Source organism: Hypomesus transpacificus, unplaced genomic scaffold (genome assembly GCF_021917145.1).
Source record: "Hypomesus transpacificus isolate Combined female unplaced genomic scaffold, fHypTra1 scaffold_253, whole genome shotgun sequence".
In the NCBI taxonomy this organism is placed as follows: domain Eukaryota; kingdom Metazoa; phylum Chordata; class Actinopteri; order Osmeriformes; family Osmeridae; genus Hypomesus; species Hypomesus transpacificus.
This window is the reverse complement of record NW_025813780.1, coordinates 100,533-115,601: the sequence shown is the minus strand read 5'-3', so window position 1 is coordinate 115,601 and position 15,069 is coordinate 100,533. Positions and strand designations below refer to the sequence as shown.

At 41.2% G+C, this 15,069-nt stretch overlaps 1 protein-coding gene across 2 annotated transcripts; it reads left to right on the top strand.

Moving 5' to 3' along the window:
• The first annotated feature begins 3,837 nt into the window (after nt 1-3,837).
• Nucleotides 3,838-10,532, top strand: LOC124462829 (hydroperoxide isomerase ALOXE3-like). Of its 2 annotated transcripts, none has more exons than XM_047014495.1 (15): nt 3,838-3,948; nt 4,062-4,229; nt 5,262-5,466; nt 5,592-5,673; nt 5,954-6,076; nt 7,327-7,430; nt 7,651-7,823; nt 8,138-8,281; nt 8,362-8,565; nt 8,780-8,866; nt 9,011-9,177; nt 9,270-9,391; nt 9,480-9,580; nt 9,715-9,790; nt 9,996-10,532. In XM_047014495.1, the coding sequence occupies exons 2-15, from the start codon at nt 4,083-4,085 to the stop codon at nt 10,019-10,021; spliced, it is 1,761 nt and encodes a 586-aa protein (XP_046870451.1). In that variant the 5' UTR covers nt 3,838-3,948; nt 4,062-4,082; the 3' UTR covers nt 10,022-10,532. The 2 variants fall into 2 exon arrangements, with proteins under 2 accessions (XP_046870451.1, XP_046870450.1); XM_047014494.1 differs by having other exon boundaries at nt 9,715-9,885.
• Nucleotides 10,533-15,069: the final 4,537 nt, after the last annotated feature.

Genomic DNA, 15,069 nt, shown 5'->3' with positions numbered 1-15,069 from the left:
GAACTTCTGGCTTGTCAGGTCTTGCGCTGTAGATTGTCTCACTGTACTCCTGGCGTCATCATGTCAATGTTTTAGACATAATCAAAAAGTGCAGAGTACTACTTTTCCCATTTTGTTTCAAAATCAACACAATTTGTCCAAACATATATATTCTATTCATAGCAATTGTGGATTTTGACTAAAATAAAATCACCGGAACAAGCCAAAACTGAACTGAATTATTTCACACAAAAAAAAAGGGGAAAAAAAGAAAGGTAAGTAACAAAAGGGTTCTATCTGCGCAACCAAAAGATGTCCCTATACTAAGAAAACATACATGGCACACACTCCTTACACAGGGCTAGAGACCGAACAGAACAGGTTTTAAATGTGGACAGACAGACGATTGGACGAGTGCAGGGTGTTGGCGACGGGGGAGTGGTGACGACAGCCAATCCTGGACGGAGGTTGATGAGCGTAGGTGCAGCGGTGACGGGGAATGGAGGCGGGAGCCAATCGCTGACGGGCACCTGGTTGCAGCAACGAGAATGAGGGGAAACAGAAGGGAAGACAAGCACACAACAATGCAGAACACGCATACAAGCACGGCGAGGGATGTAACACAAGTGAATAGGTACTCTTTCCGCCAAACATCACTGCCATTGCCTTGGCCCCAGGATCCTCTATGACATTCCTTGCTTGATGTGGGAGCAGAAACACATTGGACAGGACAGGACAGGATAGTTGATTCACCATTCACAAGTTTCTGGAACGCTGTCTGTTTGCCAACACAAAAAATGCGGGTTGTATCACATCCTGTGAAGGCGTGAATAAACAGCAACTGGGAACACAAGTCACTACCCAGAAGGCGTTTCATCTCACTAATGTTGTACACTTCAGTAGTTTTGGACTCTAGAGGCCTCTATTGTTCGTCCCAGCATAGTAGACGAAAAGAATGAGTATGTCTGTATCCTCCCCTATCAAGGTTGTGGGCTGATGTTCTTAGGCCTTAACTGGAGCTTTGACAATGTCCACGTCAGCATCACCTGATGCATTACTAACAGTGCAGCCCTTCTCCAGCTCCTCGGTCATAAGATTGAGAAGTTCTTGTTTGTTGCAAGATCTGGAAAGGAAATCATCCTTTCTTCCCATAAAATCAGTCTCTGCATTGAAGTTAACAATGGGGTGAGTGTTTCACCACGTCTCTGATGCGTATTGTCTTTGATGGAAGGAACTTTGATAAAACTTCAAAAACAACTGTTGCTTTACCATAATGGTGTATGGTAAAGTCTGCATATGGCCCTCTTTTTCCATGCCAAGCGGTGAACCAGGGAGCCACCGTCAAGGGTATATTGCTCAGTTGGTGGGATAGAATCCAGGACAGTTTTTTTAGATGTCTTGCTTGAGAAATCAGTGAATGCCTGCGCTAGTTGGGGCTTGTTGGCTTTACAAAAGATATCCTTGCCTTCGAAAAGGGCTGAGCTAGTAGCTCATTACTAGCCTGGCTTCCAGCCCAACTTAGCCCCGCCCACACCAAAAATTTGGTCGGGAAGTTGGGTCTGGAGGGGCTCGTATTGGGGACAAACTATATTAAACCAGGAGCTGGGCGGACCAATGAAATTGCCAGGGTGGGCTTTATACGACGATGGACAGATGATGGACAGCAACGTAATCAACAACGTCACGAAAGAGCAATGGGTGGAATTAGTTAACAAACTAATTCATAGTAGTTAATTAACAAACAACAGATTTCGTTGCTATGATTGGTTGTAGGTCTATCCAATTGAGCGAAGAGGCTTTTGTTTTATGAGTTCATTTGTTTTATTACATCTTCCAGGGAAAACTCAACTGTTCAGTTTTCAACATGATCATGAACTGTCCTGTTGCCAGACTGTGGCAACATAACTGTTCCCATGGAGGAGGGGTGGGGGTAGGTGGTTTAGGTGGTCAAGGATGAATTTAGCTGAAACAAAATGGTATACACTGAGCTGCCAACAACCTTTCAATGAAGCAAGCAATATCAAATGTCAGTATTCTCTTCCACCATAGTCTGAATTGCTGAAAATTGTGAATTCAGTTTTGTTGGGTTTAGTATAATGTATGTAAGTAAGTAAATTGTATTTATAAAGCACACTCACAACACAGCAAGGCTGACCAAGGTGCCAAACAAATGCACAAAAACAGTAATCCAAATACATATTTAAAAAGCACTATAATATACAAAGTAAAAACAAAATACAAAACAGTCAACAACAGCAAAACAAGCAACAGCACAACTCAAGTGGTGGGAAACGCCAGAACATAAAGGTGGGTCTTGGATTTAAAAATAGACAAAGATGGAGTCTGCCTAATAGACAGGGGAAGCTGAATCCACAGTTTAGGACCAACAACTGAAAAGGCCCTATCACTTGTGTGTATACAGCGTGATCGGGGAGTGTATAAAAGTAGCTTGTCCGCAGACCTCAGTGACCTAATGGGTGTGTGTAATTTTAAGAGGTCCGAGATATATGAAGGGGCCTGTCCATTAAGAGCTTTAAAAACAAACAATAACATTTTAAAATGTAATCTAAACTGGACAGGAAGCCAGTGCAAAGAGGCCAAGACTGGGGTAATGTGGTCAAACTTTGTAGTGGACGATAAAATTCTGGCAGCAGCATTCTGCACCATCTGAAGACGGTCAATTGAGGACTTGGGGAGACCATCATAGAGGGAATTACAATCATCTAAACGTGAGGTGATAAAAGCATGAATGACAGTTTCAAGGTCTTTAAAAGACAAAGCAGATTTGACCTTGGAAATCAGTCGTAACTGATAGAAACGATTTTTCACCACAGAGTTAATCTGCTTGACCAACCCAAGGTCCGAGTCAATAATGAACCCAAGGTTCCAGGGGCGTGTTTAGGGAGTGGCCTAGGGTGGCACGGGCCACCCCTGAAATCTGATTGGCCACCCCAATATATGATTGGCTATATGCCCAGTCAGAGGCGGGCCATCCCTGGTGCCACCCCTATTAAAAATGTCTGGACACGCCCCTGCAAGGTTCCTAACATGTGAGTTGACACTAGAGAAAAAAATTACTAATCATTTTACGAAGACTAGCTCTCGAGCCAGCAGGACCAAAATGATCACTTCGGTCTTTTCCTAGTTTAGTTGGAGAAAATTACTTGAAAGCCACTTTTTTATATCCGCAATGCAGTATAAAAAGAGGTTAAACAGTATCATTGGGTTTCAAAGGCAGATCAAGTTGTGTGTCATCAGCATACAAATTATGCCACCTTGATACTCATCTATAGCTTAACATCTATAGAAGATGCATTACATTACCTTATTCAAATTGAAATGAGGGACCATTTTAGAGGGTTCACACACAGGCCTCTGTCCGGGCTAATTCAGAGTTAACTTTTACATTGAATGTCAAGTCTGTGTTTTAGCAACAACAACAAAAGTTTGTGTCCAAAAACAGGTGGCCTACTGAGTAGGTATTACATGACATAGGCTAAATCGTTTACATCTCTGGTTTACCCCAAACAAAGATAAAACCTTACAGTAATCTCACAAAATTGTGCAATATTAATTCACAACTGTCAACAAAGTTACCACTATAAAATGTGCACACACACAAACAAAAAGACAAACAGAGAGTTCTGGAATTATAGTATAGATTAAAGAATGAGCCTGCAGAAGAGATATATCTTTTTCTGAGAAAACTTCAGGCCATCCTAGGTAGGCTCGGAGCCAAACTTCATTCCAAACTTCATTCTTTGTATAAACCAACATAACAATAAAGGCAAGATGTAAGAGATCATCTCTAACCTTAGGGGTTTATTGAGCCTGCTGGATCTGACCTTTTCCACAACCGAATTCTTTTTCTTAAAGGGGAGGAGTTGTACAAATATATAAAAGCTTCCAAAACAAACCTGATCTCTAGACAAGAGAAAAAGCAAGCAAAAATCTGAAGAGGTGTTAACGGTAGGTTCTGTTTTCATGTATTAGGATGCAGGGTCTTTAAAAGACACAGGCTGTAATTAATACACTGTAATCCATGAACTTGTACAGTAAGGTTTTTTCCTCATCTGTTCTAGTGATTTTCATACCAAATTGTCATGGCCGAATACAAAGTAGAGGTGACCACTGGTGAGTGGCTGCTGTCTGAGACATCTGACTATATATATGTCACACTGATTGGAACAGACGGGCAGAGTAACCGCACACACCTGGACAACTATGGTCTGGATTTCCAAACTGGGCAGGTAAGTTAAAAACCTATGAACCATTCAAAATCCAAATATTTTGTTCATGCCAGTGGATGATGGGATATAAGAATGTTTCGTGAATCACATGTGAACCCTGTTAGGAGATCATTTCTGCACACTAATCTGTGCTGGTTACTATGATAGATTGATAAATGAGGGCCAGTGTCTCAAGCTGTATGAACTTGACAATGTATTTGAAAATACTGTGTGCAACAGGAAACCAGGCTAGGTTAATGAATGTAGCCTACAAACTGTGTTCTGCCAAGTAGGCCTAAGCTATAAATACTGTAGGCAATAGCCTATTATAAGTAGTTCAGTCAAGACACTCACGTGATTGATTTCACCATTTATTCATATACATGAACATTTGTTTTAACACTGGCGGAATGGATGTACATGGAGAAGCGCTCCATGCCTTCACTGCAGCATGCATGACATGAGGCAGGGAGCAACGAGTTAAATGGGTGATATGACGCACGCTGCCCAAGTGCCATGCCCGAACTTGCTCCGCTCATAAGTCATATTCTCTGTTTGCTAGTCATTGCAAGCATTTCCTCTTCTGGAACCATATTTCAATTGGTATATTTCAAAACTCCAATATCCTACCCATAGACCTAGGCTATTAAACCAAGATACTGTCTGAACCATGTTGAACTTCTGGCTTTATCATGTCTGTGTCTTTGACATAAGCAAAGTGTACAAAGAGTACACAGTACGTTTCAAAGTCAACACTATTTGGCCAAAGATGTATTATAACAATTGTGGATTTTTGGACTTGAGCTGATTGAATAAAATCACCAGAAAAAGTCAAACTGAAATGCAATACTACCAATCCATCGAGGCATTTGCTTCAAGCTGAGGAACTAGGGGTGGGGTCTTGATCTTACCACTCCAGTATCCGTCAGAAGGAGATGTTTGCATTGGGACATGAAAGTAACAGCCTCTCAGACACATGGCATCCTGCTCACTTATTATTATTATTCATTTAAATGTTATTAATCAATGATAATTGTCCATCTTGTATGTCAGACGAGCAGCTACACTGTCACCAGCACCTCGTCTCTGGGGCGCCCCCTCCTGGTCAAGCTGGAAAAAGAACAGTTCCTTTACTTGCCTGAAAACGAGTGGTTCTGCTCCAAGATCGTTGTGACGACCCCGGAGGGTGATGTCATCCTGTTCCCCTGCTACAGATGGATTTCCAGGGGGGAGGTTGTAGAGCTCAGGGGGGGGCAAGGTAAATCTGGAATTTGTATTTGTTAAACAAAATAAGCCTTCAGTTATTCATGAAATCTTGTAAATAAACATTGCATTTATTTAATAACGTAAGTTAATGATGCAAGTCTTTTCACTATCTCTCAGCCACCAAGGTTTTTGAGGATGAGCTTCCTTTACTGGTTAAGCACAGGAAACAGGAGGTGGAGCTTCATAAGCAACTGTTCAAGTGAGTGATTGTGTCATTGTACTTGCTCTGTGCTCAGGCCAATGCACATTATTATTGATATACATTTAGCTGCATCTGCAATGTATCCACTTTACATTGTCTAGCTACTAGTTAGTCTCCCAACATTCTCTCTAAAGGAAAACCATTGAAACTAAATAAACTGTAAAAAAGAAGTCAATTTACTTCTTTAGAAAACTGTAACGAGTTTCCTAATTCATTGTGATGAATTACCCATTGAATGTTTTGCTGTCTATTTGCATTCTCTTGTTTCAATATTCAGGTGGGCTGAATATGCAAAGGGTGTGCCTTACATTAACAGCATCACTGACACCTTTTCCCTCCCTTCTGAAGTCCAATATTCCTTCTCTAAACTTGTGGACTTCATCTACACCAAATCCGTGGCGTGAGTTGCTGTTAAAACACCTCAAGTTGACAAGTACTGTACATTGATTGAGGTACTAAGTAAGACATGTTTTGAAATATACACAACACACGTATTGGTATGTGTGTGTATATAGTGCTATATATACACACACACACACAGTATACTTGACTGTATACTGTGTAAATTAGTATTGGAAATACAATGAAGTTTCAATGCTGAACAGTTATGTTTTATATAAGTAACCTTCACCCGACTGAATCTTGGCTAAGAATCAGTGGTAGCTAGGATGGTATTCCCCACTAATGGCTACTCAAGGAAATGAATGAGGGAGAAGGTGGCTACTAAAATAATGCACTTTATTTATAATATTGCACAATCCTATAAAGTGCTCACACAAGCCACTAATACAAAGTGCTGCACCAAAGCTGCAATTTTGCTATTATCACTGCTAAAAAATAACAAAGATCAAATGATCATAGTAAAATCACCCCAAAAGAGGGCACTCTCACGGCAAATACATAAAAGGACAGGAGTAGGTCCCGCCAAACAAAATCGGTGAAAAGCAAAACACAACTTGGAGGTGGTTTCATACACGTACATCAAAAGGCACACATTGTAGCAGAGCATAACCCAAACCCTGAGCTGCTGGTTTACACTAGTTGAACGGGTACAGGGAATAGTTCAAATATCTAATTTCGTACTAAATATAAGGTAGGGAAAAACAGTGGCTACTGACTCCTGAAAAGTAGCAAACTACCCATTAGTTACTTGCCCATCGAAGATACTGAATTTACAGGCTATCTGTTCAATGCTTCATGTAACTAAAATACCTGTACGTCTGTGCAGGGTCATAGACTGAGTAGTTTTAGCACGGTGCACTATAAAGACGTTAAGTGCATAATCAATACAGAGCAGTGCAGGCACACACATTTACCTTTATAACATTCAAAATAAAACACAAACACCGGTAAGGATGGGCTACTGCTGATTAAGCTATGCATAACCTGTTTTTAAAAGAACGCCTGTGACCCTTACCCGCTTTATGCGTTTGTCTCGCTCTCATAGCAAACAAAAGGCCTGCATTTAATTGAAATTAGCTATCAGGTGACTCATTAGGCTTGGTCACGTGAACCAGGTGACTCCCTGACATCCTACCCCTCACATAAAATTTGACATTTCCAGTCAAGTACAAAATAACCTTTCAGAATTCACTGAGTTTTAATCAATTTTTATTTTTTACGTTCCTGTTGTCCAACCTCCTTCTCCAGTTTGGCTGAGCTCAACCTTAAGGGTCTTGCATCCTCCACTGAGCACTGGAAAACCTTAGATGACATGAAGGAGGTCTTCTGGTACAAGAGGACACCCATAGCAGGTAGATGAACAAATCCCTCAAACAATACTATGCAACCAACCAATAAATTCTCAGCACAGCAGTACTTTGCTCTTTTGAAAACTGTGCTTTTATGCCTTTTTTTGTTGCAGGAATACAATATATCTCAAAGAGGGCTTTCATATTGTCTGTTGTAATCCTCTTTGTAATTTACCCAATATGTATTTTATATATTAAATGACAATTAAAATGTTCCTTCTAGAGTACGTCTATGACCATTGGAAAGATGATGAATTCTTTGGGTCCCAGTATCTTAATGGAACCAACCCCAATGTGATCCAATGCTGCTCAAAACTTCCCCCCAACGTTCCTGTCACTGACGAGATGGTACAGCCCTTCCTGGAGTCTGGAAGCTCTCTAGCCAGAGAGACCAAGGTCTGAGTTTAAATTGTTAATGTGGATTTGAGATATGCAAACTGAGTTTTCTTTCATAACAGTCAGAGAGTCAGGTGGCTGAGCGGTTAGGGAATTGGGCTAGTAATCTGAAAGTCGCCAGTTCGATTCCTGGCGACCAGTTCGATTCCCGGGCGCGTCAAAATGACATTGTGTCCTTGGGCAAGGCACTTCACCCTACTTGCCTCGGGGGAAATTTTCCTGTACTTACTGTAAATGGCTCTGGATAAGAGCGTCTGCTAAATGACTAAATGGAAACAGTGCAGTTAACATAATACATTTTGTTTTGACCACAGGAAGGGAACATATTCATTTGTGACTATAAGAAACTAGAGGGTTTGCCAACCAGGGTTGTCAATGGTGAGCCTCTTCCTCTGACTCCAGGATTCTGTCTTTTCTACAAGAACCCAGAGGACAAATTGCTGCCCATTGCCATCCAGGTACATTAATGCCAAAAAGATGTTAGCCTGTATTATAGACATACACCTCTTTGTTATTTGACCATTTTCATTTCTCACAGCTGGGACAAGTACCTTCGGAGCATTGCCCCATCTTTCTGCCTAGTGACTCAGAGCATGACTGGCTGTTAGCCAAGTTATATATGAGATGTGCAGATTTCAATGACTATCAGATTACTCACCATCTACTGAACACCCACCTGCTGGCAGAGGTCTTTGCAATGGCAACCTTTCGGAACTTTCCTGTGATACACCCCATTTACAAGGTACATTTTGTGTAAAATAGTGCATTTCAATATGGACACTTGGGTCCAGTTGTACACATTGATTCATGGCTAAAAACATGTAAATGGTGATATGGAATTTTAAAATATAGGCTTTTACCAAAGCATAGTACTTCGGTAACAATTGTCTTTGTGGAATTTTTGTAACACAATGTATTCACTTTTCTTCTCTCCACTGTTCTTATTTGCATTCCAGATGCTGACTCCCCACTTTCGTTACACTCTGCAGATAAATGTCCTTGCTCGTAAACGACTAATCAGTCCAGATGGACCCCTGACAAATGTACATTGCCATTCATAAGTTTACATTTCCCTTAATATCTCAGTGTGAAAAGTGAGAGTTCAACAGAACTAGATCAGGGTTGATCCAGATTATTGTGTTAGCCACAACAGTTTATTGTTGTGACTTGTGTGTTTGTTTCTTCAGGGTTTGATAGATGGAAATGGTCTGAAAGAACTTTTGAAGAGGTCACTGTCAGATTTAACTTACAGCTCCCTCTGTCTGCCGGAGGACATTACTGCACGAGGAATGCAGTTCATCCCCCACTATTACTACAGGGATGACGGCCTGAAGCTGTGGAAGATCATCAACAGGTAGCGCAAAGCTGTTCAGCTGTTTTTGGATTAACTTCAAACTGAACCCGAGCTCTGAAGGTCTATTCTCTGTGTTGTGTTTTGTTTTATAGCTTTGTCAAGGGGATGGTGGAGTACTACTACCCCTCTGACAGTGAGGTGTCCAGGGACTCGGAGCTCCAAGACTGGATTAAAGAGATCTTCATGTATGGTTTTCTTGGAAACAGCAAGTCAGGTACTCAGCCTTAAAGTTTGCAAATGTCTCTGAAGGAATTGTTGAATGTGACATGTTTCAGAGACAGTGACTGCTCTGGTCTTTCCAGGAATCCCTGAATCGTTTCATACAGTGGGCGAGCTGGTCAAGTTCATTACAATGATCATCTTCCTAGTCTCTGCTCAACATAATGCTGTTAACATGGGACAGGTGACATTCAAATAGTCAATAAGCTCATATATATATATACACATATATATTTATCACATGCTATTTCCCTATATGTAACCTAAATTACATGCATTCCATTGTTCTTTTCATTTTTTATATTTTATGCCTAGTAGTTTGACTACTCCAGTTGGATTGCCAACAACCCCTTGTTTCTGAACAACCCTCCTCCGACCACGAAAGGGAGGTCTGGTATGCACTCTATCTTGAAGACCCTACCAAATGTTGGCACCTCAGTCAACAACATGGCCTCAGTGTGGTTGCTCAGCAAGAAATTTGATGACTTTGTGAGGATGCCTATAGTTTTTTATAGGAGCAATGATAATAATTGAGTGAATTCAAACTTATCTCTGTCCATTCCATAATTTTCATCAAGACACCATTTCTTGTCCTCCAGGTTCCCCTTGGAACATACCCAGATGAATACTTTGATGAGGCTTCTCCCAAGAAGATGAAGAAGCAACTGCAGACCGAGTTGTCCTTCCTGAGCGAGTTCATCAATACAAGGAACTCAAAGCTGAAACTGCCATACATCTACTTGAACCCTACAAATATTGAGAATAGTATAACAATATGAGTGATTTTGTAGAAATAAATGTTTTGGAACTGGTGTTTGTAACACCCCCTAGAGGCAATTTATGTTCTGCACGTCTAAGTAAACTTTGAAAGGGTGTAGAGCCTGACACTGTGATAGCATAATGACAAATGTGAAGTAGGAAGGTTTTGCATTACACTTGAAGTTGAAAGGCTTCTGGAATATGAAGTAATGTGTGCCAGGAGATTGTAAAATTTCATGCAATAGTGTTGCAAGAGAGGGGGTTATTAAAATGAGAGTTGATTTGTGTTAGAGTAGGGGTAGTGGTAGTTTGTCCTTACTGTGAAAAGTTGTTGATGCTGTATTCACCTTGCTTTGCAAATAAAAAGATAGATTGGATTCTGGACTCAGACATACAAGGAAATATTAGGACCTTGATCGGAGGGGGGCGGGGGGGGGGGGGAGTTGTACAAATATATAAAGCTCTTTAGTCGAGAAAAAGCAAAAGTAAGCTAAATCTGAACAGGTGTTAACGGTAGGTTCTGTTTGCATGTATTGGGATACAGGCTGTTTAAAAGACTAAGACTGAAATTAATACACTGGAATCCATGAACTTGTACAGTAAGGTTTTTTCTGATATGTTTTATTGATTCAAACAATCAGTTCAAGACAAACTGATGGCATGAGTGAAAACTCTGTCTCTCAGCCATGCTTCAATACATGAGTTGGACAGCACAGATATAGAATGCACAGAATTACTTTGTAACAGGTCTTCAGTGGTCAGTGCGCTGATGCACTAGAACATTCAGCAGGTGAAGTGGTCGTTAATCACATAGCCCTAGTTGTACATGTACATGATTTTCCTTACTGTCTCCCCACTGTCTGGGCTTTGTGCCATATTCTGTTCAGAGGGGGCCTCGCTGCAGGACATCTTGACCTTACAGAGACTCAGGCTGCACATGTACACAGAAAATCTGCTTTACAGTTTGCTAGTAATTCCAAGCATTTCCTCTTGTGGAACCGTATTACAGTTATCAAAACTCCAACATCCTACCCATAGACCTAGGCTATTAAACCAAGATACTGTCTACACCATGTTGAACTTCTGGCTTGTCAGGTCTTGCGCTGTAGATTGTCTCACTGTACTCCTGGCGTCATCATGTCAATGTTTTAGACATAATCAAAAAGTGCAGAGTACTACTTTTCCCATTTTGTTTCAAAATCAACACAATTTGTCCAAAGATATATATTCTATTCATAGCAATTGTGGATTTTGACTAAAATAAAATCACCGGAACAAGCCAAAACTGAACTGAATTATTTCACACAAAAAAAAAGGGGAAAAAAAGAAAGGTAAGTAACAAAAGGGTTCTATCTGCGCAACCAAAAGATGTCCCTATACTAAGAAAACATACATGGCACACACTCCTTACACAGGGCTAGAGACCGAACAGAACAGGTTTTAAATGTGGACAGACAGACGATTGGACGAGTGCAGGGTGTTGGCGACGGGGGAGTGGTGACGACAGCCAATCCTGGACGGAGGTTGATGAGCGTAGGTGCAGCGGTGACGGGGAATGGAGGCGGGAGCCAATCGCTGACGGGCACCTGGTTGCAGCAACGAGAATGAGGGGAAACAGAAGGGAAGACAAGCACACAACAATGCAGAACACGCATACAAGCACGGCGAGGGATGTAACACAAGTGAATAGGTACTCTTTCCGCCAAACATCACTGCCATTGCCTTGGCCCCAGGATCCTCTATGACATTCCTTGCTTGATGTGGGAGCAGAAACACATTGGACAGGACAGGACAGGATAGTTGATTCACCATTCACAAGTTTCTGGAACGCTGTCTGTTTGCCAACACAAAAAATGCGGGTTGTATCACATCCTGTGAAGGCGTGAATAAACAGCAACTGGGAACACAAGTCACTACCCAGAAGGCGTTTCATCTCACTAATGTTGTACACTTCAGTAGTTTTGGACTCTAGAGGCCTCTATTGTTCGTCCCAGCATAGTAGACGAAAAGAATGAGTATGTCTGTATCCTCCCCTATCAAGGTTGTGGGCTGATGTTCTTAGGCCTTAACTGGAGCTTTGACAATGTCCACGTCAGCATCACCTGATGCATTACTAACAGTGCAGCCCTTCTCCAGCTCCTCGGTCATAAGATTGAGAAGTTCTTGTTTGTTGCAAGATCTGGAAAGGAAATCATCCTTTCTTCCCATAAAATCAGTCTCTGCATTGAAGTTAACAATGGGGTGAGTGTTTCACCACGTCTCTGATGCGTATTGTCTTTGATGGAAGGAACTTTGATAAAACTTCAAAAACAACTGTTGCTTTACCATAATGGTGTATGGTAAAGTCTGCATATGGCCCTCTTTTTCCATGCCAAGCGGTGAACCAGGGAGCCACCGTCAAGGGTATATTGCTCAGTTGGTGGGATAGAATCCAGGACAGTTTTTTTAGATGTCTTGCTTGAGAAATCAGTGAATGCCTGCGCTAGTTGGGGCTTGTTGGCTTTACAAAAGATATCCTTGCCTTCGAAAAGGGCTGAGCTAGTAGCTCATTACTAGCCTGGCTTCCAGCCCAACTTAGCCCCGCCCACACCAAAAATTTGGTCGGGAAGTTGGGTCTGGAGGGGCTCGTATTGGGGACAAACTATATTAAACCAGGAGCTGGGCGGACCAATGAAATTGCCAGGGTGGGCTTTATACGACGATGGACAGATGATGGACAGCAACGTAATCAACAACGTCACGAAAGAGCAATGGGTGGAATTAGTTAACAAACTAATTCATAGTAGTTAATTAACAAACAACAGATTTCGTTGCTATGATTGGTTGTAGGTCTATCCAATTGAGCGAAGAGGCTTTTGTTTTATGAGTTCATTTGTTTTATTACATCTTCCAGGGAAAACTCAACTGTTCAGTTTTCAACATGATCATGAACTGTCCTGTTGCCAGACTGTGGCAACATAACTGTTCCCATGGAGGAGGGGTGGGGGTAGGTGGTTTAGGTGGTCAAGGATGAATTTAGCTGAAACAAAATGGTATACACTGAGCTGCCAACAACCTTTCAATGAAGCAAGCAATATCAAATGTCAGTATTCTCTTCCACCATAGTCTGAATTGCTGAAAATTGTGAATTCAGTTTTGTTGGGTTTAGTATAATGTATGTAAGTAAGTAAATTGTATTTATAAAGCACACTCACAACACAGCAAGGCTGACCAAGGTGCCAAACAAATGCACAAAAACAGTAATCCAAATACATATTTAAAAAGCACTATAATATACAAAGTAAAAACAAAATACAAAACAGTCAACAACAGCAAAACAAGCAACAGCACAACTCAAGTGGTGGGAAACGCCAGAACATAAAGGTGGGTCTTGGATTTAAAAATAGACAAAGATGGAGTCTGCCTAATAGACAGGGGAAGCTGAATCCACAGTTTAGGACCAACAACTGAAAAGGCCCTATCACTTGTGTGTATACAGCGTGATCGGGGAGTGTATAAAAGTAGCTTGTCCGCAGACCTCAGTGACCTAATGGGTGTGTGTAATTTTAAGAGGTCCGAGATATATGAAGGGGCCTGTCCATTAAGAGCTTTAAAAACAAACAATAACATTTTAAAATGTAATCTAAACTGGACAGGAAGCCAGTGCAAAGAGGCCAAGACTGGGGTAATGTGGTCAAACTTTGTAGTGGACGATAAAATTCTGGCAGCAGCATTCTGCACCATCTGAAGACGGTCAATTGAGGACTTGGGGAGACCATCATAGAGGGAATTACAATCATCTAAACGTGAGGTGATAAAAGCATGAATGACAGTTTCAAGGTCTTTAAAAGACAAAGCAGATTTGACCTTGGAAATCAGTCGTAACTGATAGAAACGATTTTTCACCACAGAGTTAATCTGCTTGACCAACCCAAGGTCCGAGTCAATAATGAACCCAAGGTTCCAGGGGCGTGTTTAGGGAGTGGCCTAGGGTGGCACGGGCCACCCCTGAAATCTGATTGGCCACCCCAATATATGATTGGCTATATGCCCAGTCAGAGGCGGGCCACCCCTGGTGCCACCCCTATTAAAAATGTCTGGACACGCCCCTGCAAGGTTCCTAACATGTGAGTTGACACTAGAGAAAAAAATTACTAATCATTTTACGAAGACTAGCTCTCGAGCCAGCAGGACCAAAATGATCACTTCGGTCTTTTCCTAGTTTAGTTGGAGAAAATTACTTGAAAGCCACTTTTTTATATCCGCAATGCAGTATAAAAAGAGGTTAAACAGTATCATTGGGTTTCAAAGGCAGATCAAGTTGTGTGTCATCAGCATACAAATTATGCCACCTTGATACTCATCTATAGCTTAACATCTATAGAAGATGCATTACATTACCTTATTCAAATTGAAATGAGGGACCATTTTAGAGGGTTCACACACAGGCCTCTGTCCGGGCTAATTCAGAGTTAACTTTTACATTGAATGTCAAGTCTGTGTTTTAGCAACAACAACAAAAGTTTGTGTCCAAAAACAGGTGGCCTACTGAGTAGGTATTACATGACATAGGCTAAATCGTTTACATCTCTGGTTTACCCCAAACAAAGATAAAACCTTACAGTAATCTCACAAAATTGTGCAATATTAATTCACAACTGTCAACAAAGTTACCACTATAAAATGTGCACACACACAAACAAAAAGACAAACAGAGAGTTCTGGAATTATAGTATAGATTAAAGAATGAGCCTGCAGAAGAGATATATCTTTTTCTGAGAAAACTTCAGGCCATCCTAGGTAGGCTCGGAGCCAAACTTCATTCCAAACTTCATTCTTTGTATAAACCAACATAACAATAAAGGCAAGATGTAAGAGATCATCTCTAACCTTAGGGGTTTATTGAGCCTGCTGGATCTGACCTTTTCCACAACC

Excerpts from the sequence above, each read along its gene's own strand:
- LOC124462829 (XM_047014494.1), top strand. The coding sequence starts at position 4,083 with ATGGCCGAATACAAAGTAGAGGTGACCACTGGTGAGTGGCTGCTGTCT. Across the intron at positions 4,230-5,261 it reads TGGATTTCCAAACTGGGCAG|ACGAGCAGCTACACTGTCAC; the intron begins GTAAGTTAAAAA and ends CTTGTATGTCAG. Across the intron at positions 8,566-8,779 it reads TGATACACCCCATTTACAAG|ATGCTGACTCCCCACTTTCG; the intron begins GTACATTTTGTG and ends TTTGCATTCCAG.